This window comes from Talpa europaea, assembly GCF_964194135.1.
Source record: "Talpa europaea genome assembly, chromosome: 6".
NCBI lineage: Eukaryota > Metazoa > Chordata > Mammalia > Eulipotyphla > Talpidae > Talpa > Talpa europaea.
Genome location: NC_140072.1, coordinates 15,688,674 through 15,716,561, shown reverse-complemented (window position 1 = coordinate 15,716,561; position 27,888 = coordinate 15,688,674). Strand labels below are relative to the sequence as shown.

Below are 27,888 nucleotides of genomic sequence, written 5' to 3'. Positions count from 1 at the left end.
GGAAAAACGTGGCTGTCAGCTGGGAACCCAGCCCTGGCCAGCGGATGGCCCGTACGAAGGTCATCTGCCAAGCGCATCTCCGGGTGCTTTACTTATACATCTCGGGGGCGATCGCACGACGTTCGTGTTGATGACTCGCTACCTAGTGGACCTGTCACAGGACCTCCCAGTTTATACGGCGCTGTCGGGCTGCCTCTCTCGAGCGAAGCTGGTGCGGTTTCTCAGCGGCCAGGAGTGTACTCTGCCCTCATTACGAAGAGGTAAATGGGCCCCCGTGGGGGAGAGGGTCTCGTCCTGCCACAGCTACTCAAGCGGGGCCCCGCAGATCCCACCCCCGGTCCCGACCACCCTCACCCTCGGGACGCAGACGGGGAGGCCGAGCTCGGCCCGCAGGGCTGCTGCGCCGGCGCGCCGGGCCGGAAGAGGCGGGGCCCCTGCGTCACTCGTCTGCGCCGGCGCCGGCTGTCACCATGCTGTCAGCTGGCGGCGGCGGTCAGTTCCTGCTGCGGCTGCGGCGCCTTCGGAGGCGGCCAAGACTTGGGACCTGCTCGCTCTTACGTGGCTTTGGACTCGACCCCCGCGAGGGAGCGCGGTCACTGTGTTGCGAATCTTCTAGAGAGGCACGAGATGGAGAGGGAGAGCAGCGCCAGGTGGCACAGAGCAAAGTCCGCGGCTCGGAGTCGCCCCCTTTTCTCCCTCCGCGGGTCCGGAGCTTTGGGACCAGATGTCTTTCATCGCTGGGAAACCTCAGACTGCCGACGCCGCGAGAGGAGTCACCCTGCCGGGAGCACGAGGACTCCAGCGAAGACCAGGGTCAGTCTGGTCCCGCTCTTCGGGGATCCGCACTGGAGCCCGCCCGAGCCCAGTCCGCGGCCGAGGTCGAAGACCTTCACATCTCTTCTGCCTGGTCAACTTCCAGAGAGGAACCCTTTCGGGCTGGGGAGCTGATTTTAGCTGAGATTGGGAGGAGAGAAACACAAGCTAAAAAATTATTTAAATTGAGCAACACCGGACACTTCCATGGTAGCTGGGGGAAAGTATCATTCAGCGATATTGTGGGAAAGTTCCCCGGCCAGATAGTGAGAAGTTCCTCGGGTAAGCACGTAATACTGAAGAGGCCGACATTAGAAGACTATGTGTTACTGATGAAAAGAGGGCCTGCCATATCGTACCCAAAGGTAAGGCTATGGGAATTAGGTGCATATTGGCTCCCAAAAGGGTAAAATTGATTGCAGTAGTATATTCCTGATTAATGTAGTTAAAAACACATCTCAGAACGTTAAATTTTTTACTGTTCTAAGCCTGGATATGACTTTTGTATATCTTGTGATTGCTAATTTTAAGAGGAAACAGCCATATTTAATTTTTATTTGGGAGTCTCTGGCCTGTAAAATGAAGAGAATATCACCTTACTATATAGAGTGATGTGGACTCATTTGTTTCCCCCTAACTCTTTAAGTTTGCAAGGTGCTAAGTATATATTTATTGGTCATTGAGTCACCCATACTGTATTTTAATCTTAGGATGTGAGTATGATACTGCTGATGATGAATATCCACCCAGGTGATACTGTTTTGGAAGCTGGCTCTGGCTCGGGTGGAATGAGCTTATTTTTATCCAAAGCAGGTAAGAGCTTGGGATAAATGAACTAAATTTAGATGACATGACAAAACATTCAATTTGTTCATCATAACAGAACGTTAAATTTTCTCATTTATTTCAGTCATTCTTTCTAACCTTTTGCTTTCTTTGCTTGCTTGCTCCTTCCATGCTTTTTAATTCTTTTGTTAGTTGTAATTATACTTTTTGTTGGAACATAACAACTACAGAAATGTGCACGATCGTAAGTGTATCTGTCAATGAATTTTTATAGTGACTGCATTCATGTAGTTATTACCCAGATCCAGACAGGGAATGTTACTGCACCACAGAAGCCACCTCATGCCCCTTCTATCTTTATCCTCTGAAAGGTAACCACTGTTCTCTTTATCACCAGTTTTGAACCTTATATAAAAGGAATCATATAGGAGTACCCTTTTGAGTCTACTTTCCTTTTAATTTTTTTTTAGTTTTTAGTCTTTTATTTTTTGTCTAACTGCTTTCATGAAACATTCTGTTTGTGAGATTCAGCCACTGCATGTAGCAGTTCTTTCATTCCAGTTGCTATATAGTTATTCCATTTTATAAACACATTACAGTTTATCTGTTTCATTGTTGACGGGCATTTGCATTGAATATTAGGGAATAGTACTGCTCTGAACATTCTTATACTTGCCTTTTGAAGCACATATGTACACATTATTAATAACAGTGTCAAATAAAGAGGGCCTCCCTGGTGGCACAAGGGGCTAAGACACAACCTATGAAGCTATCAGCAGCCACTGCAGCACAAGTTTGATCCCTGGCCAGGGAGCTATCCACATGGCACAGCAGACCTCTCCTGACTCCCCCGCTGCTCCACTCAGCAGTATATTTCAGTCGGTCTGCCTGTTCTGTTCGCCATTCTGTCTTTGGTGAATTCCCTCACACGCCCCCCCACACCTCTGGCCTGTACCCCAGTTCTTGTATGCATAAATAAATAAATCTTAAAAAAAATAAGTGTCAAAGCAAGAATATAGGAGGAACAGAACTGTCAGCAACTCTTGAAGTGTCATACTATTGGGGCAAAGAATTACAGTTGATGTTCATAAACAAATTCATTATAATACAGAACTATTAAGTTAAAGCCTGATCACAAAGAATTTTCCTGTCTCTAAAAATTGTCAATTGGTAAAACTACTGCTTGAAAGTAGCACTTGTCAAAGATCAAGAGGTGTATGTTAAACATAAGTAGCTTTTTATGTTTCTATTACCTCATTTCTAGTTACTTTTATCCTAGTGGATTATTGTTTCTTTTGACCAGGGTTGCTTTGGCTGGTCTGACTGCTGAGCAGTGTTCCCTTCCTCACATAATAGAGAAAAACTGTTCTTTGAGTAGTGTTTATAAAAGTACAGCTAGGAATCTGCTGAACTAAACCTAAACTTTTTGTTCTTTTTTTTAATTAAAGATTTATTTTATTCATTTATGCATGTAAGAGCTGGAATGTAGGCCATAGGTGTGGGGGGTGGGAGAGGATTCACCAGAGACCAAGTGGGGAGCAGAACAGGAGGATCTACTGAAATACACTGCTGAGGGTTAACAGCAGGCAGGACAGAAGTTTGCTGCGCCATGTGGGTTAACTCCCTGGCCGGGGATCAAACTCATGATGCAGTGGCTGCCAATAGCTTCATAGTGCTGAGACTAACCCCTTGCACCACCAGGGAGGCCCAACTTCTTGTTCTTTGACCTAATGCTGTCACATACAAATGTTATCCAGTGTGTAATTCTGGGCAAAAATTCATTCTGGGATCCTCAAATCTTTGTTTTCTGTATATAGTTAAAGGCAGTTATTTCTTAATAACCTGTGACAGATCCCTAAATGCATGCTTTCATTTGACAAAATGAATTTATAAATATTCATGAGATAGGAGAAGTGCCTATAATTCTCACATCTCCAGTGCTTGAGCAGTGTCATGGCATGAATGATAAGTGATCGCCAAATTATTGCTATTTACCTTTGGGGTAGATTTTTTTCCTTCATAATTATTTTCAGTTGTTTGTGCTACTGTAACATTAGATTTTCTTCCTTTGACAACATGATGAATTGCAGCTGGAGTTACATTTCAAAAGATGTCCTGGGATTTAAGCTTTTCGTTAGTAAACTATAGACTGATTAATTTGAGACCCTCCAAATGGTATAAAATCACCTCAGATAGAGGTGAGTGAAAAATTGCCCTACGTTAAAATGCAGTAGTGTTTTGAAATTCCAGTTTTACTATGCTAAACAGTTTGAAAGTTCTTCAGACATATACAGAGATACATAAAAATATATGGAAGACCCAACATCATCCACAGCAAAAGAAAAACAGAACTACAATGAGACACTGTATTCAGTTTTTAAATTGTCACAGACAGATAAAAAGTTTGATAGCTCTTTGTTGGGGAAAGTATGGAAAAATAAGCATACTAATCACTATCAGGTAGAGTATAAATTGGAGTCATTTTTTGGGGAGGACAATTTGGCAATTAACTTTTCAAAATAAAAGTCATTTACTCCTTGAGCCAGCAATTCCATTTTTAGGACTTTATTCTATAGCTATATTGGCTCATGTGTACAAAGACCTTTGCATAAGTACTTTCATTCCAATATTGTTTGTAATAGCATAAAACTAAAATCCAGTTAAATGTTCATTGGTAGGTGACTGTTAAATCAACTATGGCATAGTTATACACACATATATAGTAGCTATTGAAAAGAATGCAGATTGCTAATTGCTTAAATGGTATTGGTAAGTAAGAACAAAGTTACAGGACAATGTATATAGTACATTACAATGTGCCTTAAGACAGAAAGTCTTGCACATTTGGGAAGGGTAAATAACTAGAAATCTGGTTGCCTTTGAAGAGGGAGATTGGATATTTGATAGCAGCAACTTTTGTAACCTTGAACTATTTGGATTATTTTTTTCACATACACGTAATACCTTTGAGAAAATAAAATTATGACATTTTTCTAAATGGATTAATACTATGAAATATCCTATTTTTTTAAATTAAGTCGGATCAAAAGGAAGAGTCATAAGTTTTGAAATACGAAAAGACCACCATGAACTGGCTAAGAAGAATTACAAACACTGGCGTGATTCATGGAAAATGAGTCACGTAGAAGAATGGCCAGACAATGTGAATTTTATTCATAAAGATATTTCAGGAGCAACTGAAGACATAAAAGCTTTGACATTTGATGCGGTAAGTTTTCTAAAGTAAGTTCTATGACATTTCACATTTAATAAGGATCACTTTGTTTGTTTGTTTTTTACGATTTATTTATTTATGCATACAAGACCTGGAGTGTAAGCCAGAGGTGCGGGGTGGGGTGAGAAAAAAATTTCCCTTTAAGAAAATCTAAAAATTGCCAGTTGGTAAAACTATTGTTTGAAGGTGGTACTTGCCCAGAGATCAAGATGTATATATTAAACACCAGTATCTGTTTGTGTTCCTACCACTTGATTTCTGTTACTGTTATCCTAGTTGATAATTGTCCACTTTGACTACTTAATTCCTCTCCTAGCTGCCATCTCCCCTCCTGGGCCTTCACACTTCAGTCCATTCTCCTTGTCCCCAGCTTAAATCAACTGCTGGTACTGCTACTCTTCTACTGGAAGACCAATTAGGATCTTTTTATTGAAAGACTTGGTGTACTTCAAACTCTGATCAATTTTTCTTCTTAGCCTTTTATATAATTCACCTATATTCCTGCCATCCAAAATGATGGTAAATGAATGAAATTTTTAGATGTTAAATCAGAGACAAAACAGAAGAAGAGAAAACCGACTAATAGAAGATTTTTATCAGGCCTCCCCAGTGGCGCAGCAGGTTGAGCGCAGTGCTGTGAAGCTGTCCGCAGCCTTTGCAGCGCAGGTTTGATTCCCAGCCAATCAGGGAGATTTCCACACGGTGAGGCAGACCTCTCCTGTCTCACCACTGCTCCCCTCAGCAGTGTACTTTGGTCCTTCTGCCTATTCTGCTCCCTGCTCTGTCTCTGGTGAATTCTCTACCCTCCTGCATCTCTGGCTTGTACCCCAGTGCTTGCATAAATAAATAAATCTTAAAAAAAAAAAAAAACTTTAAAAAATTTTTAAAAAATGATTTTTATCAAATTTAAACAGAGGGGAGCAATCAAATACTGTCCAAAAACTAACGATGTAAGAAAAAAAGTACTTTATCTAAAATAAATTTAAAAAGAAAACCAAATGCAAACAAATTTTGGAAACAGCTTAACCATGGAAGAGGAATATGGGACAGATGGAATACTCATAGTATTTGACATACTGAAATAAATGTACTGTATCTACCTCAATAAATTTCAAAGACATGGTGCTTAGTGAAAAAGGATTATATAAGAATATGTATAGAATGGCCACATATATGTAAAGTTAAAAACTGCACAAACAGTACCATATATTGTTTATAGCTATGTATGTTATAAAAGTATAAAAGTATACATTTATTTAGGAACATTATCAACTTCAGGACCATGAAATTATTACCTCCAAGAAGAGAAAATGATGGTAGAAAAAAGAAAAGGTTTGGAGTCCATTTAGCCTGGTTCACTCTTGGGCTTCAAAATAGCCAGTTATAATCATGGTTAAATTACTTATTTTTTCTGTGCCTTAGTCACCTCATGTATTAAATAAGAATAATAGTACTAATTTCAGAGAGTACTATTGAATACCACTAAGGACTAAATGAGATATTTCATGTAAAGTGTGTAGAGTCAGCATTAAATGTTAGCTATACTTTTCATCATTATTATTTCTCACCTTTTATCTACCTGTCTTAAATTTAAAAAAAAATTATTTATGCATACAAGAGCTGGGGTATAGGCCAGAGTTGTGGGATGGGGTGAGAGGATTCACCAGAGACAGAGTGGGGAACAGAACAGGCAGACTGACTAAAATACACTGCTGAGGGGAGCGGCGGGCAAGACAGGAGAGGTCTGCTGCACCATGCGTGTCCCTCCCTGGCCGGGGATTGAACTTGTGCTGCAGTCACTGAAGATAGCTTCATAGTGCTAAGACTTAACTCCTTGTGCCACCAGGGAGACCCAGGTCATGTCATTCTTTAAAAATGTCTAGAGGCTTTTCTCTTTCTGAGTAAAGCCAAACCCTAAGATCCTACACAGTCTGTCCCTTCCCCACTCCCACCTCATCCCCATAAACACAGAACTCATCTTCAGCATTTTCCCCCTTTTGTCTCCACTGTGGTTATAGTGGCCTTTTTCATGTAATTTATAATTAAGTAAATATTCTTATGTGCCAACTACACTTAATTTACTGGAGTTATCTGTCTATAAAAATTTCTCATTTTCTATTTTGACCAGATTTTTTTTTGGTTTTTAATTATTTTTTTAAATTTCATTTACTTAGTGTTTGACATCTTCTGTGAGTTACATCTATATTTATCTTCTGTAGTTGAATTAAGACTAAGGAGATATGATTCTTATATTTTAGAATCTCTAAAATTAATATTCAGAAATTTTATTTAGAACATAAAAATACATATTTGTGATATGGCAAAAGCTGAACTAAAGTTTTAATGTTTTATGTGTATGTATGTATATGAAATAAAGCTAAAGGAAGAGTCCTGTATTATCAGTATTACCAAGTGTAAGACATACCACTGTAATTTTTATGTAGTCAAGTAATATCACAAACTGCATAATAAATAAGCTTTTTTGAGAGCAGTAAAATGACAGTTTATAGTACTGTTTTCTAAAAAAATGAAATATTTTGAGTAATTGCTTTCCAAAAATGTGTAATTTCACCACAATAAAAAAAATTCCATTTTAAAAATAAAATAAAATTTTTAAGTATAAAAATTAAAAGTATTTTTAAGTATAGAAAACCTATACTTTATTTAAACAGAACTTAGTCTGATCTCATTGCTCGTCCCCACAGGTAGCTTTGGATATGTTGAATCCTCAAGTTGCTTTGCCTGTCTTATACCCAAATCTTAAACAGGGTGGTGTATGTGCTGTATATCTAGCAAAGTGAGTAATGTAGCTGTTCTTCTTTGTAATGTGATTTTTAAATAGTTTTACTTTGTCTATGTCCTGAATGAACAGGTTAAACTGTTCATTTTGTAACTGAGTTAGCTATATATATATTATCCCATAATACTGCTATTATACAACATGGGTCCCAAATACAGTTTTATTGCTACTTAACTCATCCTTTACCTAAATGGTCATGTAAGATGTATATTTCTTCTGACTTTTAGAAGAAAAGTTTAAAAGTGTAATGTTAACAATAATGTTAAATTATGGTCTGTATATATTTTTTACTTAGTATTCTGTGAAATTGCTTATTATGTGCCCTAATTTAATTTTTACTTTCTTTCCCCTTGATTTAACCATAGCATTTGCATTTGAGTAAGAGAGATAGTAAACTTAAATATATATATAATTATCATTTATATAGAAATTTAAAGTATATTTTTCACTTTTCTGAAAGTATCACACAGGTTATTGAACTTTTAGATGGAATTCGTATCTGTGAACTTGCTCTCTCATGTGAAAAGATAAGCGAAGTTATAGTTAGAGATTGGTTGGTGCGTCTTGCAAAACAGAAAAATGGAATTTTAGTACAAAAAGTAGAACCTAAAGTCAACACAGATCTACATTCTGAAAAGAATATGAAAATTGAAGGTGAGATGTCTCAAGAGGATGATCATGGTGAGCTTCCTTTTTATTTAGGCATGGGTTTACAATAATAAGAGAAAAATGGATTTCTGAATGTATTCACCAATAAATTATAAAAACATTTCTCAGGGATATGTTGTTTTTTTTCCAATAGAAATTGAAATGTGGTATTGATCCTGTTAAATTAAAATTAAATTAAATTAAAATTCCTAAGGGACAGAATAATGATCTTTACAGCCTTTTACATAAAACTGATACCTTTGAAGAACTGAGTTTTCTGTAACAGTCATATTTTGTCACTTGTGAAATACCTGATATATGCTAAGGAAGAAATGTCTAAATTTAGATCAATGATTATTAGAAGGGAAAAAATATAGTAGGAGCTGATATGCAAAGAGCTAATATTCCCCAAAGTAACTACTTCTAAGATGCTTCTAGGAAGATAATTCTTCAAAGAACTAAATTTAGGGCCTTGTTGTATGTATACATTATTTAGGCCAGGACAGGTTTCCAAATAGCCACTGATTTATGATATGAATTATCTATTTGGATATAAAATCTTAAATTTATCTTTGTAATCCCTGACAAATTGTTTATGTAACATAACTGGCAAAGTAGCTCCAAAATAAATGCTTTAAAAAAATGTGAGAGAAACAAACTTAACAGTAAAAGGAAAGGAATTTGTGTTTTAACAGTTTTGTGAGCAAATTATAAAATATATACCTTGTAATATATATTTTGTTTTACAACAGAAGAGTCATATTCTGATTTTCCATATGGATCATTTCCTTATATTGCTAGACCTGTACACTGGCAAACTGGTCATACTGGTGAGTATTAAATGGCTATATTAAATTGTGTTTTCTTCTAATTGTTATAGTTACCTTACTTTTTTCTCCCCTTAATTAGCTTTTCTTGTCCAGTTGAGAAAGTTCAAACCACAACTTGGCTGAGTACCTCAGATGACAGCAACTGATTTGAAGACAGAAGAGTATCAAAATAGAACTTTATATTGCAAATCACTATTTTCATAAATTGGGATTTTAGCCATTACTATGATTCGTATAACTTTTACATATTATTTTGAAAAATAACAAAAGCTAAAGAAAGTGTAACATTTCAAAACTGCTTATATGTCCCATTTTGACACTTGTCTTGCAGTTAGTTTGATATTATGTAGTTAATAATTCCAAGTTGGTTTTGTTGCACCATCTCATTCTTCACTTCCTGTAAACCATGCCATAGATTTATCTTTCTTCAGAAAATTATTTTTCTTTTCTTTGTTTGATTGATGGTCATTGGCTACCAAAATAAAATAGGCATTTTAAGAAAAATTTTTATGTATCTTTTATATTTCAAATACATATTTTAATGGCTTGTATATATTTAAAAAATAAAGAAATTTGAGTTATAGTAATAAGGGGGAATTGATAATGATAATTAAAAATTATAAGAAAAAAATGTATCAATTCTTGAATCTCTTTTATCTTCAAATCTTTTAACCAGCTTGAAAGAACCTTAGAATTGTTCTGTTGTTATGTAAACCAAACATTCAGTGAAATATGTTACTTTATAAATATGAATTAGGACTAGAGCTTATTATTCATATATACCACTTATTTAGCATTTAGCATTTACCATGTGTCATTTATTGTTTTAAGAACTTATAATGTTTTTTCATTTAGTATGTGTAGCTCATCTTTAAGGTTCTCTATTTTTTTTATTTTTTTTTATTTTTTAGTGAAAAAGAACTGGGGTATAGGCTAGAGATATGGGGGTGGGGGGAGAGGATTCACCAGAGACAGAATGGGGAGAACAGGCAGACTAACTGAAATATGCTGCTGACTGTAGCAGTGGGTGAGTCAGGAGAGGTCAGCTCCCAGGCCAGGGATCCTGCTCTTGTTACAGTGGCTAGCGATAGCTTGATGGCACTGAGACTTTAACCCTTGCGTCACTAGGGAGGCACCCTATGTAGGTTTTAAAGTGTTTTAAAGTAGTGCCTGGGCTATGGACCTCCCCGGTGGCGCAGCGGTTGAGCACTGGGTTGCAAAGCTGCCCGCACCCTCCGCGGCGCCGGTTCGATCCCCGGCTGCTCCCCGGTTCGATCCCCGGCTGCTCCCCGGTTCGATCCCCGGCTGCTCCCCGGTTCGATCCCCGGCTGCTCCCCGGTTCGATCCCCGGCTGCTCCCCGGTTCGATCCCCGGCTGCTCCCCGGCCGCAGACCTCTCCTGCCGCCCGCTGCTCCCCTCAGCAGTGTACTTCTGTCCTTCTGCCTGCTCTGTTCCCCGCTCTGGCTCTGGTGAATTCTCACCCTCCCGCGCTTCTGACTGTACCCAGTGCTTTTATAAATAAATAAATAAATCTTTAAAAAAAAATGGGTAGATCTGAATAAATATTTTTCTAAAGAAGACATACAAGTAGCCAACAGGTGTGTGAAAAGATGCTCAGCATCAGTAAACATCAGAGAAATGCAAATCAAAACCACAATGAGGTATCTCATACTGGTTAGAATGACTATCTGCAAAAAGACAATATGTTAATGAGTTGTTGAGAAAAGGGAATCCCTATACATTGTTGGTGGTAATGTAAATTGGTGCAGCCACTATGGAGAAGAGTATGGAGGTTCCTCAAAAAATTAAAAATAAAACTACCTAAAGATCCAGTAATTCCACTTCTTGGTATTTATCTGAAATAAACAAAATCACTAACTTAAAAGTTATCTGTATTCATTGCAGCATTATTGACAATAGCCAAGGTATAGAAACAACCCAACTTAGGATGAATGACTAAAGAAAATGTGTGTGTGTGTGTGTGTGTGTGTGTAAGAGAGAGAGAGAGAGAGAGAGAGAGAGAGAGAGAGAGAGAGAGAGAGAGGAAGGAAGAAAGAGAGAGAGAGAGAGAGGAAGGAAGAAAGAGAGAGAGAGAGAGAGATTCAGCCATACAAAGATAAAAAGGAAGGAGATTTTACCATTTGCAACAAGATGGATAGACCTTGAAGGTATGTTAAGTGAAATCCAACAATTACTATATGATATCACATTCAAACTGGGAGGGAAGAATGCAAGGGACGATGGTGGATCACAGGTGCTATGGTGAAGCGAGAACTACAAGGACTACACTTGAGGGAGAAATCAAATACTGTCCAAAAATTAACAACAATGTAAGAAAAAAAGACTTAAAAAATAAAGGGAGGAGGCCTCCCTGGTGGCGCAAGGGGTTAAGATGCAACCTATGATGCTATCCGCAGCCACTGCAGCACAAGTTTGATCCCCAGCCGGCCAGGGAACTACCCACATGGCACAGCAGACCTCTCCTGACTCACCGGCTGCTCCCCTCAGCAGTGTGTTTCAGTCAATCTGCCTGTTCTGTTCCCCACCTTGTCTCTTGTGAATCCTCTCACCCCCCACACCTCTAGCCTGTACTCCAGTTCTTGTATGCATAAATAAATCTTTAAAAAAATAAAGGGAGGAAGGAAGAGATGGGGGAGGGGAAGGAAAGGAAGGAAAAGGAGTAGCAAAGAAAGAAACCAAAACTCACAGATATAGAGAACAGATTGGTGATTCCCAGAGGTGGTTAAGGTGGGTAGGGAATGGTTGAAGGTAGTCTAAAGGTACAAACTCCCTGTTATAAGTCCTGGAGATGTACTATATAGCAATGGTCACTACAGGTAATAATATTGTATATTTTAAAGTTACTAAGAAAGTAGATCTTAAAAAGTTATCACAAGAAAATTGTAACTATGATAATAGTAGTGAAATATCTTGACCATGTATACATATAAGAAATCTTATATTGGGCCTCCCTGGTGGCGCAAGGGGTTAAGATGCAACCTATGAAGCTATCCACAGCCACTGCAGCACAAGTTCAATGCCTGGCCAGGGAGCTACCCACATAGCACAGCAGACCTCTCCTGTCTTGCCCACTGCTCCCCTCAGCAGTGTATTTCAGTTGATCTGCCTGTTCTGCTCCACACTCTGTCTCTGGTGAATCCTCTCACCCCCTACATCTCTGGCCTGTACCCCAGCTCTTGTATGCATAAATAAAATCTTTTAAAAATGTGATTTAAAAAATCTTATATTGTACATCTAAAACTAATAACATTATATGTAAATTATACCTCAATTTTAGTAAGTGTATAAAGGAAAATCGTTAATCACTGATAAAGCTGGGTAGTGAGAGTACAAGTAAATTTATTTTGTTGAATCTTTTCTTGAATAAAATGAACATTTCAAAGAAAATGGCTTAGTCTCTTAAAATAATACACTTGCAACTCATTATGTATTAGGTTTCAAGTTAATATGTCATGTTAAAAATGTAGTTTAGGTAAGCTACCACAACAAAAAAAAAATTATTACAAAGCATGAAACAACTGAAATGGGAAAACATTCAATGCTAATTTAACTTATTGTATATAAATTATGTACCCCTGCCTGTGAGGACTACTGGTCAATAAATAACTTGGATTTATTAGTAACTTGCATATATCTCATTCTAACATATCACTAAATCATACCTTGAGAACAGCTATAAGCTTGAGATGGATCAACTGTTATGTTCATTGAGAATGAGTTGTGTGATTCTTGAGACTGTTTTTCCATCACCCCTACTGTATCACCAAATGAAGATGATGATGAAGACAGTCCCAGTCTAACATATCTTCCTTTTTTACCACAGAGTGAACAATCAGCTGGTGTGGCACTAGGTCCCCGGGGCAGCTGAACTGCATCTCTGTTGTAGTTTCTAACAGCTCCACTGTGATGCACAGAGCGTTCTCGTTGCCATATATAATGGGTTGGAGCAATGGCCATAACCTATAGCAGAAAGTGTTCCTTTAGAATTTTAAAAAGAGCTTAACAATTAGTAAAACTAAGTATAAAAACTACAATTAAAGAACAGCTATCTTGAAAACCATCTAAAAATCTAAGTGTTAAAAAAAAAGCATGTTTAGATAAGGCAGAATTACCTATAAAGTGATCTGTTGCTTCTTTATAACCCCTACAACACTGAACTTTCGTGTCTTACTCACAAGACATTAATTGAATACTTAGGAGAACAGGAATAAATCTAGTAGGTAAAGTTGCCTTTTATATACACTGATTCAAATGATTGGAACAGCAAAAAAAAAAAGTTTATCTGCCACTAGAGTAAAGGGCAGTACTAAGTGAGCCAAGTGAAAAAGTGTTTTTTTTTCCATTTCAAGGATAAGAAGGTATGCATAAGAAGTGGATGCTCTAAGTTCCATTTATTCTGTCAGCAATATTTACTGAGTACCTACTATAAGCTAGGCATTTTTCAGGCACTAAAGATACAGTAAGAACAAAATAAAGACCTTGCCCTCTTGGAATTTATATTCTAGTAAGGGTAAAGAGACATTAGGAAGATATGTGAAACAGAATATAATATGCTATTTGGTTATATGGTGGTTAAGTTCTATGAAGTGCTATGTAGTGATTCTTCCCACTGCTATGTAGTGGGAGGTTCTACTTGTTATTTTAAGTTTTACTGATATAACTCAAATACCACACAATTCACCCATTTAAAGTGTACAATTCAATGGCTTTAAGCACATTCAGAATTTCACAACCATTACTGTGGACTTCTAGTGAGTCTGAACCTGGGACACGACGGGGAGGGAAATCAGACATGGGGGACTGTCATGTCCAGCATGCAGTAAATCTTTATTGTCTTAGTGCTCATTATATACTATTTTAATTGTAGCAGGTGTAACATCAAAGCATACCATATAATGATAACATGTATGAATGATTAGTCTGTTTTCTTACTATTATCTATTTACTTCAGACAGTAGGGTACCAGGTGGTTAGTTCTCACACACATAATCTTATTGCCCCCTAGCCAGAGCCTGGGAAGTTCGCTCATTATTTTTGTTATTCTCAAACTGTGGAGATATACGCAGGTCACTTCCAGGCTCTCAACACCAAGTCCTGTCACCCAGAGGTTTTCCTCTGAGATGCATGTGTTTTCACATGCCTTAAAGACTTGGGTCAAGGCCCTTCTGCTCACTGCGCAGGGTCTCTCCATTTTGTTATTCTCAGACTGTGGAGATGTGGAAGCCTGACTCCATGCAGGTCACTTTCCAGGCTCTCAACACCAAGTCCTGTCACTCAGAGGTTTTCCTCCAAGACACATGTGTTTTCACATGCCTTAGGGACTCGGGTCAAGGCCCTTCTGCTCACTACGCGGGGTGGCCACCTCCAACACATTACCATCATTTTAGAACATCTTCACACTTTGAAACTTTTCATTCTACAAAGAAAACAATCATTAACACATTTCCCCCTCTCCCAAAAGCCCCTGGCTACCATTAATTTTTTGTCTCTTTGAATGTTTTTCCTAGAAAATTCACATAACTATGAAATATGTGATCCTTAGTGACTAGCTTCTTCTATTTAACATTGTAGTGTTTGCATTCACCCATATTGTGGCATGCATCAGTAATTCATTCCTTTGTCAATACATTATTGTATGGATATACCACATTTTGTTTAACCATTCATTAGTTGATGAACATCTGGACTGTTTCCATTTTTTGACTATTATAAATAATGTTGCTGTGAACATTCATGTACAAGTTTTTGTGTAGACACAATTTCTTTGGGGTATATAATTAGGAGTGGAATTGATGGTCATATATTTAGCCTTTGAAAGAATTGTTTCCAGACTGTTTTCCAAAGCAGTGATACCATTTCACATACCCACCAGAAGTGCATGAAGGTTCCAATTTTATCCTTGCCAATGTTTACCTGCTTTAAAATTACAGTCATCCTTGTGGGTGTGAAGTGGTATTTCCTGTGGTTCTAACCTTGCATTTCTCTAGCGGCTATTGATGTTGAGCATCTTTCCGTGTGTCTTGCCCAGTTGTGTATCTTCCTTGGAGAAGTATCTATTCTGAACTTTTGCCTATTTTTGTTTTTTCATTATTGAGTTGTAAGAGCCTTTTATATATTCTAGATACAACTCTCTTATCATATAGATTATGTGCAAAATTTCTTCCCATTTTATGTGTTTGCTTCACTTTCTGATGGCATCCTTTGAAAGGGCAAAAATTTTTAGTTTTGATGATGTCAATTTTTATTTTCTTTTGTTACTTGTGCTTTTGATATAAAAAAAAACCTAATCCAAGGTCATGAAGATTTACCCCTATGTTTTAAAAGTTTTATAGATTTTAGCTCTTACATTCAGATCTATGATCCATCTTAAGTTTTACACACACACACACACACACACACACAGTAGGGGGTCCAACTTCATTCTTGTGCATGTATATATTCCGTTGTCTTAGCATCATTTGTTTAAGACTATTCTTTCCCTGTTGAATTTTCTTGGTACCATGGTCAAAATTCAATTGATCATAAATGTGAGGGTTGGGCCTCCCTGGTGGCACAGTGGTTGAGCGCTGGGTTGCGAAACTGCCCACAGCCTCTGCAGCGCTGGTTTGATTCCCGGCCACCTGCGAGGGTCCCACATGGCGCTCTGACCTCTCCTGCCACCCGCTGCTCCCCTCAGCAGTGTACTTCGTCAGTCTGCCTGTTCTGCTCTCCGCTCTGGCTCTGTGAATTCTCTCACCCTCCCCCACTTCTGACTGTACTCCAGTGCTTGCATAAATAATCTTCAATCAATCAATCAATCAATCAATCAATAAATGTGAGGGCTTATTTCTGGGTTCTTCAGTTCTATTTCACTGAGGGAGATACTACTCTCTGTAGGGTATAAAGAAAAGGCTTGACCTTTAAGTAGAGTTCTGAATGAAATGAGAAAGTGAAGCATATTGAATTCCAGGGTTTTGGGATAGGGGGAAGTATCCAGGAAATGGGACCGGCAAGTGTAAAAACCCTGAGGTAGGAGTGTGCTTGTTATGTTTGAGGAGCAGCAAGAAGGCCAGTGTGGCTGCAGTGAAGTGAGCAAAGGTGGGAGAAGTCAAACAAATAAGGGAGGCAAGCTGGCAGACCATTATAAGAACTGCCTTTTACCCTATGTGAGATGGGAAGTCATTGGAGGTTTCTGAGTAGAGGAGTCATAATTACTTTCCTAAAGTTCTAGTCTTGCTGCTATATGAGGAACAGATTATAGGTTTTAGGCAAAAGATTATAAAAGAGACTATTTGGAAGGTCACAGCAATAATTGAAGCAAGAGATGACAAAGTAGGGTTGTAGTGTTGGAGTTAGTAAGAAATGGTAGGATACTGCAACATACAGAATCCCAAGGGGAGCGGGGGAGGCTAAGCAGGGAAGTATCCAGGAAATGGGACTGGCAAGTGTATTTTTTTTTTCAAGGTATGGATGTAAGAAAAAGAAATGTCTAGGGTGACAACTTTTTTTGACCTGAACAACTAGAAGGATGAAGTTACCATTTATTGATGTTTCAAAGACTGCAGAAGGACCAGGTTTAGAGGTCTGTGTAGGGAAATCAGAAACTCAACTTTTAGTATGTTAAGTTTAAGGTATTTACTAGATAATGAAATACAAACAGCAAATCGCATGTGCAGATCCAGAATTAGGGGAGACAACTGTTAGTTTTCACTGTTAAAGCCTCAGAGTGAACAAGATCACTTAGTAAGCTAATGTCAACAGAAAAGAGAAGAGGTCCTAAGCCCTGTGTCATGCTAGTGAGGCTGGTGAGGTGAAAAGGAACTGACAAGGTGATTGAGAAATACCTTGTGTCATAGAAACCAAGTGAAGAAGTTTTTCAGGAAGAAATGAAGGACTGTGTTAAATTCTGCTGCTAAGTTGAATAAGTTGAGGACTGAGAACTAACCTTTTGTTTTGGCAATACAGAAATATTTGACATCTTGACAAACTCCTGTGGAGTGACAGGGATAAGATTGTCTAATAGGGGGCCTCCCTGGTGGTACAGGGTTTAAAGACATAGCGCTATCAAGCTATCACCAGCCAATGCAGCATGAGTTTGAGTTCAATCCCCAGCTTCCCACTCTAGTGGATCCTCTCATCCCCCACACCTCTGGTCTACACCCCAGTTCTTGTATGCATAAATAAATAAATCTTTAAAAGAAGACTGTCTAATAGGCTCAAGGAGAAAGGAAGGGGAAGAAATACAGATAGTATAGACAACGCTTTTAAAGCGTTTAATTGTAAAAGAGGCAGGGCAGAGAAAGGTAGTGGTCGCTAGGGGTTAAAGTTTTATTTTTTTTATTGATGGTATTCTGATGGCACTGATTTGATAAAATAGAGAGTGTGAAAATTCTGGAAAGGGAAACAATTACTGGAGTGACATCCTTGAGAAGGCAGGAAAAGATGAGCTCTAATGCAAAAATAGATGGAATGAGCTTGGACAGCAGCAAAGATAACTCTTTCTTAGAAATAAAGAGAAGGAAGAATATATGGGTACACAGCAGGTAGTGTGTAGTACAGTATGGCAGGATCATGCTCACATCACTTTCTGATTATGTTTATTTTCTCAGTAAAAGAGAACATTTGATTGTTTTCAACGCAATGTGAGGACAGAGGGGTAGTAGAGATGAAGAACTACACTAGATTTTTGACTTCATTAAATTTAAGGATTTCAGTTTAAACAGAAAAGAGGCAAGCAAATTTAGTAGAAAAAGATAAAAAATCAGCTTATAAGCCACCCCTAAATTAATGGATCCTTATTAAAGGATTTAAACTGGACTCATTTCAGTTACAGGGCATGGAAAGAGTCCTGTATGATTACTTAAACAAAATATAAATTTTGTTTAGTGCTATAAAAGGGGGTAGAGTACTATGATAGAAGATACAGGAATCATTCATTTAAATAAGGTGATCTTTATGAAGTGTAAAACTGAAGTTCCATTAATCCTTTAAAATTGGTAAACTTAAAAAAATTATGAAGTAGTATAAAGAATAATATCCATATTTTTACTACCCAGAATTAAAAGGTGTTAATATCACTATTTTTGCATTAAGCCTTTTTTAAATGAAAAGAAATACAAGAATACAATGTCTGATACTTAATACTTACTAAATAAATGTTTACTTAATGAGTGAATAAATTCTGTCAAATGTTAGGGAATAAACTACCTTGCCCAGCAGTTTAGGCAGTAAAAACTTACAACTTTATACTCTTAAAATTCACAGTTGAAGGAATTTTTAGAGTGATCTAGTTTAATTACTTACCCAAAGTATGAATTTCCTCTACAAGACAACTAGCTGCTTGTTTAAAAAAAACTATTAATGATAGGAATCACTATCTCAGGAGGCCTATCACATCAGATAAATGTTAGAATAATATTCTTCATATTGAGCTATTAGTGAATCTTTTAGCTTTCCATTCACAGGTCTTTGAAGTCCTTAGAGCTATAAAATACAAATCAAATCCGTATCTTGCCCCCCATGACCTTTTAAATATTTGAAAATAGCTAGCAATTTTCGTGAATCTTCTCTTTCTCATACTAAAAATCTCTAATCATTTTTATTCCTCATATGACATTTTTCTTTTAGGTCCTTGCTCTATTTCAGTTGTTGTCCTCTGGACATACAATCATTGGTTAATGTTCTTAAAGTGTAGTGCAACCAAACCAAATGCAGTCTTTTAGGTGTAATCTAATAAATACCTCATTTTTTCTAGATACTATACTTCTATTAATGTAAGTGGACATGAAAGTTTTCTGTAAATCCTATTATACAACTGAGTTTAGAGCTGTGTAAAACTTTTTAGTCTTTTGCACATATGCACATACAGTCACATCATTTTCTGGCACTTAGTAGTCTGGTGCCAGCAATATCATTAGTTTCAGATCCAATAGTGTAAATGAAAGTTGTAGCAGTTAAAAATGTCAGTTGTATCTGAGGAGTAGGTGGGCATTTTGTCATGAGGTTTGTCTTGAATGAGCATTTTGTTTTCAGGCCTTTTACTTCTGGTGTTCCTTCCTTGCTCTTAGTTGAGTGTCCCATAAGGCACAGAGCACTCTTTCCAAAAATAAAATGTTCACATAAGGTTCCATTATTGCATTCAATGATGGCAACAGGTGTGCAAGTTATCAACTCTTGACTTGGGGAGGTAGTGACAAAAAAAAAATAAGTAATCATACAGGACTCTTTCCATGCCCTGTAACTGAAATGAGTCCAGTTTAAATCCTTTAATAAGGATCCATTAATTTAGGGGTGGCTTATAAGCTGATTTTTTATCTTTTTCTACTAAATTTAATCTTGTAAATGCTTAGCTGGTTATTCAGTCTTCTAAATTATTTTTGAAACTGTGCACATTCTCCAACATACAACAATCCTCCTAATTTAATCTACAAATATGCACATTTGTTACATCCTCACCTCATTAATAAACATGACAGATCAAAACTTTTCCCTCAGGTTTAACACTAGTCCACTAATTGCCTCTTCTGGTCTACAGTAATTTTTTTTTAAAGATTTATTTATTTATACAAGCACTGGGGTATAAGCTAGGCCAGGGGCACAGGTGGGTGAGAGGATTCACCAGAGACAGAGCAGGGAGCAGAACAGGCAGAAGGACCAAAGTACACTGCTAAAAGGAACAGCGGGCAAGACAGGAGAGGTCTGCCGTGCCATGTGGGAATCTCCCTGGCCGGCCAGGAATCAAACCAGTGCTGCAGAGGCTGTGGACAGCTTCACAGCACTGTGCTCAACCCGCTGTGCTACCGGGGAGGCCTAGTCTATAGTAATTTAACTGAGTAAGATTTCATTAAATTAAGCATTACATAGCCCACACTTACCGAACTTTTTTTTGCAACAATACTGGCTTAAGGTAGGTCACTGCTTTCAATTTAATTTTTTATGAGAAGCTTTTAGTTTGAAACATTAACTTACTTCCTTATTGGAAATCAACATTAAATTACTGATCTTTTAATTTTTAGGATCTTTCTGCTTTATCTTAATAGAACTTGGCATCAAGGAAACATGTATTTTGTATAAAATTAGTTATGATTTTCAATTTAAAGTTTAAGTTATATGGTTCACACTTCAATTTTAGGAATTTGAATTAGTATATACTACCCTTCCCCAATCTATTGGTGAGCTTTCTGACAAGAGGGACACACTAAAATAAAGATACTTACTACAGAGGTAGGCTCCTCTGAAAAACAGTAATGACAATTTTTAATTACTGTGGTATAAAATTAAAAGATTGTGGGGGCCTCCCTGGTGGCACAAGGGGTTAAGACACAATCGATGAAGCTATCCGCAGCCACTGCAGCACGAGTTCAATCCCCGGCCAGGGAACTGCCCACATGGCGCAGCAGACCTCTCCTGACTCACCCACTGCTCCCCTCAGCAGTGTATTTCAGTCAATCTGCCTGTTCTGTTCCCCACTCTGTCTCTGGTGAATCCTCTTGCCCCCACCCCCCACAGTTCTTGTATGTTCCCCAGTTCTTGTATGCACAAATAAATAAATCTTTAAAGAAAAATTAAATTAAATTAAAACATTGCAATAACAAGTTGTATTCAGGTAACATCAAGGCTAATGAAGTATCCTTATATATACAAAAAGTGAAAACTTAGAAATGCATTAAAAAACAAGACAAAGAAAATTATATAAACAGAAGACAGAGAATACAGATGAAGTATTTTAAAATCTTACCTCTTCACAGCATCGCCTGCTTACAATAGCCCTATAGTCAATTCTATCCCAGAGTTGGTCCCTTAACTTTAAGAAATTAGGGAATAATTTTCTCCAGTTTTTCCCTAAAGCCCATGGAAAAATTTCATACTTGGATTCTTCTTCATCTTCTTCAACTGTATTAGCCAGATACCTAACAAAGAAGACCAACAACTCAAAAAAGAAATGGGTAAAGGACAGGAACAGACAGTTGACCAAAAAATTCAAATCCCTTTTAAACACATAAAAGATGTTCAACCTTACCCATAATGAAATGCAGATCAAAAATAGACATAGAATGAATTTTATCTTGTGTTTTAGATATGTTTGTATTCCTATAAATCTTGAGCCCTGATGTGGAATGCAGTTAAATTAATTGGAAACAGATCCTTTCAGGTCTTATTTTATTTCATAATTTGCTAGGTAGATCTATAGCAATGTTCCGTGTGAGCCTAATTACCCCTTGCTACGAGGTAAAATCATCTTGAGTCCTCTACGCAATACCCTGCAAATTACGAAGTTTTTAGTCTGGCTGGTGGTTGCAGGCACTATTTCCAGCTGTGGGTGAATGTGGGCACTGTTTCCTCTGAGCCTTTCTGACAGTCTTCCCCTCATTCGGGAAGCTGAACTCCCTTATAGACATCTGTAAATCAGTATCTTGCTGAATATTTGAGGAGGATCAGACAATCTTATTATAAAGCCTCTCATTGTTAAACCCATTCAATTAAATAATGAGTCAAAACATGTCCCCTATGAAATTATATAAAGTTTTTACTTTAATATCCCTGATAATTCTTAATAAAGTGTAAACAGAGATAGAGGTTAGCCCCTTTCATGCTTGCTGACTAAGCAAAACATGGAAAGTTTAAAAACATATAATGTACTATGTTACAGACTACATTATGATTCTACTCTAGATTAACAATTTTTTCAGGTTCAATGTGATGAGATTGTGTTGTGTACATGTAAGTTGTCATCCAATTTGAAACAGACTTGGAGTAGAGACCATTTCTTTTGCATATGTTTACTCAAAGAATTTAAAATCTTTATATATGTTAGTCACTAAAGGACGAGAAAAAAAAAAGACACATGTTCTTTTCCCTTAAGGTACCTACAGTCAAGTAGAAGAGGCAACTAGGTATGAAAAAAATAACTATAAATAAGAATATGGAAGAATAATAAAGAGGAAAATAACTTGAGCTAGACCTGTAACTAGGGAAATATTTAATGAGAAGAACTACTAAGTCAGTATATCCAAAAATTATGCTTAGATATTAAATGAAAATTATAATTCATTGCATTTTGAATATAGAGTTTATAATATAACATGCAATGCAACTTAAAGACTTCTATACAATGTAAGGTGACACAATGTTTCACTGGTAAAAGTTTACCAAAAAAGCCAAAGAAATCCAATTTCAGGCATCTAGTAAGATTTAAACTAAAGCATCTTTTGATTTACTTTTCAGGTGAGGAAAAAATACAAAATAGATATTGCATGAACACCTACACATAAGACATATGTAAACAGCAATATAGCTTAGTGATCAATGGCTGAATTTGGCCACTTGCAAGTCACCCCTGAATGTATGTTCAAGTTCTGTGGCTTAATAACTTCTGTGCTATTAGAAACAAGATCTAAGCCTCAACTTCCCAACTGGGAAAGTATTGGTTGTAAAAATATGTATCTCATAGGGAAGATTAAATGAGCTATAAAAAACTTTTTTTGTGGTTCCTTGCACATAATATAATATACTATTATATCCCAATTTGGCAAGCATCATCAAATTTTACACTGAGTTCATGAGGAAATGTGTCTCTCTCCTAAAGACATGCAGAGATCAGTCTCCTCAGTCCTATTTCTTTAATCATTTTTTCATTCAGAATTAAGCAAACTGAGTAAAACTTAATCAATGTTAGGAGCTGTAGTGGGAACTGTACCATTATATCCAGGTACTGGGTAGAAAAGTTTGAGACTGATACAGATATTCTTAAATTACATCAATTTTGTCAGACTTCTGACCTAGATACCTTTAGATTATAAAACTATGCCATTAAAAACCATTCAACACATCATAGAGCTAGATGTAGTGCCTAATATAAAGTCAAGTGAAGAATTGGAAAACATACTATAGTCCTTGGTCAAAGTTCAGTGTATTAAACAGTAGATGCTACAGGTATCAGATCTGAATAACCACTATGCGACAGACATAAATCCACAATGAGTTTGTCAAGAGCATTTTCCACAGATGTTCAATGCAAAAGGGCAATGATGATGATTTTTTCATTAATAGGAAATTTCAAAGAGAATATTCTGACCTTTAAAGACATCTAAGTCTACAAGAGGGCAATTTGGGATAATTTATTGAGCACTCTGAAAAATATGAAAGGTAAAATGCAAACCCAAGTGAAAAATAAATCTTAGGCATACAGTAGAATAAGATTAATAAACAAAACATAAAATATGCTATTAAAGTAAAAATGTATAACCTTTATACAGGAAGGCCTATTAAGAAACATATATTAGATTTTAAATTGTTTTAAATAAGGTACCATATATTTTAAATAACTACCATAAAAATCACTTAGAATAAAGTATACTTACAGAGCAATAAAGAAATTTATTCTGGTATGTTCATTTATAGTAAATTTAGCCCTCTTGAAATAAACAAAGGTCATAGCCAAAAGATACTATAGGGAAAGAAGTTAAAAGTAGATATTAATATTTAGCTTTAATAAGTAAAACTGCTCTAAATTAGTTACTTTTAATATGAATGAATTAAAATATTATTTATCCTTTTTACAGAATTAGCTATTTGATCTTATTTTTTCACTTCCTGTAATTCATATGAATAGTAAAAAAGTTCTTGACTATTTATCATGATTTAGATTATAATTCTTAAATTTAAGTCCATTTTTTTATCTTAAATTTCAAACCTATAGAAAAGTTGAAAAAATAATAATACAACTAGGCATACATACTTCATTAGATTAACTGCTGGTTAATATGTTGCCATGTTGGCTTGATGGACATGTATATACAATCCCCACCTCCCCAACCCTGTGAATTAGATGCAGACATCCATACTCACTTTTTAAAGTAATCTTTTAAAAATAACTTCTAATCAGAAACTAGGATGATGTGGCTCTATTGTCATTGAAAAAGTGTCTTACATGTATTTATTATAAGAAAAAGACAAGTTTAGCCTGATACTAGAATTCTATGCCATGTTCTGATGTTCAAATTAAAAACAAGTCATAATATCAATATGTTAGATTTTCTCTCATAAAATGTTTATTCAGTTTCTTTGCACAGGATTAGCCACAAAGGTGATTCCAAGTTTTCAAGGTTATTTTCAGTAGCACAATCTTAAAATAGTGCTAAAATGCAGTCCTAGTTAGTTACTTTAAAAGCACTGCCCCCTGCTGTCCAACAACCGGAATTACTGTAATGCATTTAAAACCTTTGTAAAGCTTAAACTTTACAATTCCATTATGACCTGAATATTCGTAAGGCATACTTCTTAAAGGTGTTAATAACACTATAATATACCTCATATTTTAGAGACACATCTTGAAATATACATGGATATATTGTTAGAATGTCTGGGATCTGCTTCAAAATAATCCAGTTTTGGGAAATGGGATTAGAAGAAATGAGAACAGCCATGAGTTGGTAACTGTTGTAGTTGGACAACAGGAACATGGTCTTTTTCCAACACTAACTTTCCAAAATTAAAAACCTCCATTTTATTTTTGTCATCTCAGTTAAACTTGAAATAGAAAAGATAGCACCAATATTAATTTAAGTATTAATTAATACCAATATTAATTTGAGTATTTAATTACAAGCTAGTGTTCTATTCATTCCATTTCTGTTGGTTGGCACATTAAATGTGACATGAAGTCTTGCTGAATTTTTATTTCCTTATTCAAATTTCATTTATTTTTGTGTAGAAGAGCTGGGGCATAGGCCAGAGATGCGGGTTAGGAGGGGGACAATGAGCGGACTCACCAGAGACAGAGTGGGGAGAACAGGCAGATCTACTGAAATACACTGCTGAGGGGAGCAGTGGGTGAGACAGGAGAGGTCTGCTGCACCATGTGGGTCAGCTCCCTGGCTGGGGATTGAACTCAGGCCGCAGTGGCTGGCAAGAGCTTGATAGCTTTTGATAGTGCTGAGACTCAACTCCTGTGCCACTCTTGAGGTCCCCTGGATTCTGCTTTAGAGGAGCAATCAAGTCTCCTTTCCTAACTTTAACAGAAATTCTTGTAAAGTTTCATGAAAGCTCTGATGGCATAGTAACATAAGAATCCTGGTTAATGATTGTATTGTTTCCAAATTTACCTTGTCTGCAATTTTACAGCAGCAGTCCATCCATAAGAAGTCTTGAATTAAGTCATCATCTACAACAAAAGATAGCTATGACTTGTATTTTAAAAATAGAATGTTTCCTTTTGAAGAATTTTTTTAAAAGATTTATTTATTTATTTATTATACACCGAAGAACTGGGTGTAAGCCAGAGGTGCAGGGTGGGATGGTGGTGGTGAAAGGATTCACCAGAGAGTGGGAAGCAGAACAGGCAGATCTACTGCCTGTTGTATCTGAAATACACTGCTGAGGGGAGCAGGTGAGGCAGGAGAGGTCTGCTGCTCAATGTGGGTTAGTTCCCTGGCTGGGGATCAAACTCAGGCCAATGTGGCTGGGGATAGTTTCACAGTGCTGAGACTTAACCACCTGTACCACCAGCAAAGCCCATTTTTTTCTTGTCTCATCTTCTTGTTTGGATTTCTTTACAATCTTAAATAGCTTGCGCCCCAACTTTATTATTATTATTTTTTAAGATTTCTGTCGTCTTAGCAGGGTAAAAACTCTTCTCTCCAACTCCTTCTTCTTATACACATCTACCTTTTTCTATAAACAAGGAGGCCTGTTATCTGAATCAATCTACTTGACTTGATTCATTCTCATAATTACCAGAACCCATCTATTCTACCCTATTTATAATTTGTCTACCTTACCGTACTACCTCAAAAAAAAAAACTCTTCTCTTTTGGCAAAGACAAGTACTTTAAAGAAGTTTCTTTCCGGCTATTTTTTAAAGAAATTTATCAGCAAAATATCATTATCTCATAATTTGAACAAATTCAACATCAATTTCATTATGAGTATGATAAGGTAGAGCTAATTTTTAACAATATTCCCCTGTTGCAATAATGAAACTTCTTTAGGTTGATTAACCTTCCCACTTAACTGTTTTTTTTTTGTGTCTTTTTTTTTTTAATATTTTAAAAGGACAGGTTTATTAGGAAAAGGAGAAAGAAAAAGAGATGCACCTGCATAGTCACAGGTGGGCAGAAGAGCTGCTCAGTTTTAGCAGTTAAAGTTCTAGAAAACCCCTCTGGTCCAGTCAAACTGTGTGGTCAGGTGGCTTACCTGGGATTTTATGTAGTATTTTACTTTGATACAAAATTGCCTAGAATTTACATTTGCTAGCCGGAAAACTAATTTAAGTAGTCAAGAGGCTAAGCGAGTCTGAATTTTTAATCTAAGAGTAATGAAAACAAAACCCCAACATTAACAAAAAGACTAAGTGAAAAAAAAAAACAAATTTGATTTGAGATGGAAAAGCTGATAGAGAAAATAACAGAATCATAAAACAGATCTTTACATTCTCAAGTTTAAAAATCTTTACAATTACCACTATTACAATATTTTAAACCTACCAAACAATTTAAAGAAAGCAGTCATTTCCTGACGCTGTATAACTAGACAGGGTCCTTTGGGACGTTTAGACTTGTTATTGTGTGCATTTTTTTCAGATGCTGGCCAACTATCTTTAAAAATAGGACGCTTCAGATTAATGGTTTTTTTAGGCTGATGTGATCTATTTGACCCTGATTTTACATGAACAGTGACAGTAGGTGGTGTCTCACAACACAGCTGATTATGCCTCATTTTGGTTTTCCAAGATTCCTGGAAAAATAAAACATACAATTATTTATGATACTCATTCACTTGTATATAAAAACAATTAATTTGATGATATATGAAATGCAGTCATATTAAATGTTATTGGAGTTCCTATTATAATATTAATTCTTGTGACAAGACTCACATGAAAAATTGCTTCTAGAATTCAGTGCTAAGAAAAGTTAAGTTTCCTTGGATAACTTTCTCTTCCAAATTATAAGATTTTATATATTATTTTGCTTTGACTACTAGAGAATTCAAAACCAAATCTGAAAACTATAGTAACTATGCTGGGTTTATAATCTACTTGTGATATTCATTTTTGTTGATTTTTTTTTGTTCTGCTTATACTGACATAATTCTATATAAACTGTTTCCAAAACATGATCATTATTATTAAGTATTATATTAAAAAGCAACCTCATATACAAAAAAAAACATTTTCTTACTTATAAATTCCTTGATATATATAAAAATCCACTTATTCAACAAGCATTTATTGATATTTATTGAAAAGTTAAAAACAATTCTAGCAAAGAAACATGGTATATGTGCTTTGAGGAATTCTAATAATCACTCTAATTTTTAAAATTACCAGAGTATGACTATGCTAGTTGAGTGGTTGACTGTAAAGTATATGTGAGTGCACAGTGTTATAATCTAATAAAATTTGAAACAAAGTCAAGCCATCAGTATTTAACAATATGCATAATCATTACCATATTTGGTGGTGATAAGTTTACATAATTACTAGTTAGTATTACTTCTGTAGTCAAGGTAGTTACAGGGTAATAGGAAATGGAGGTATGAATAGGCAAAGCAGAAAACTACTCTAAGACCCTAATGAGAACCTCTGAATCCAGAACTCACAGTGACCCAGACAGCCATGCCTCCCTTGGTGTTCAAGGAATTAAGTACAGAGTCTCCTTTCTGACCCTCAGAAACTTCCCTGCTGAAGGAAGGAATGGAAAATAAAATTGGATATAGCAGGGCTAGATCAGTACTGTCCAATATAATGCGAGTTGCATATGTAATTTTGTATTTTT

The 27,888-nt window shown here is 36.5% G+C and overlaps 2 protein-coding genes across 2 annotated transcripts; one reads left to right on the top strand and one right to left on the bottom strand.

Moving 5' to 3' along the window:
* Positions 1-470: 470 nt before the first annotated feature.
* On the top strand, positions 471-9,235 carry TRMT61B (tRNA methyltransferase 61B; the record flags this gene model as incomplete). The annotated part of the gene is made up of 7 exons (XM_084234311.1): positions 471-1,178; positions 1,524-1,626; positions 4,638-4,828; positions 7,540-7,631; positions 8,095-8,315; positions 9,035-9,112; positions 9,192-9,235. The coding sequence occupies 7 exons, from the start codon at positions 471-473 to the stop codon at positions 9,233-9,235; spliced, it is 1,437 nt and encodes a 478-aa protein (XP_084090437.1).
* Positions 9,236-9,495: 260 nt separating this feature from the next.
* On the bottom strand, positions 9,496-27,835 carry SPDYA (speedy/RINGO cell cycle regulator family member A; the record flags this gene model as incomplete). Its single annotated transcript, XM_084235522.1, has 7 exons — positions 27,713-27,835; positions 26,596-26,845; positions 25,216-25,274; positions 23,473-23,558; positions 20,850-21,021; positions 12,796-13,093; positions 9,496-9,584 (listed from the first exon to the last, which is right to left on the bottom strand). Exons 1-7 carry the CDS (start codon positions 27,728-27,730, stop codon positions 9,496-9,498), a joined length of 972 nt encoding a protein of 323 aa, XP_084091648.1. The 5' UTR covers positions 27,731-27,835.
* Between the last annotated feature and the right edge of the window lie 53 nt (positions 27,836-27,888).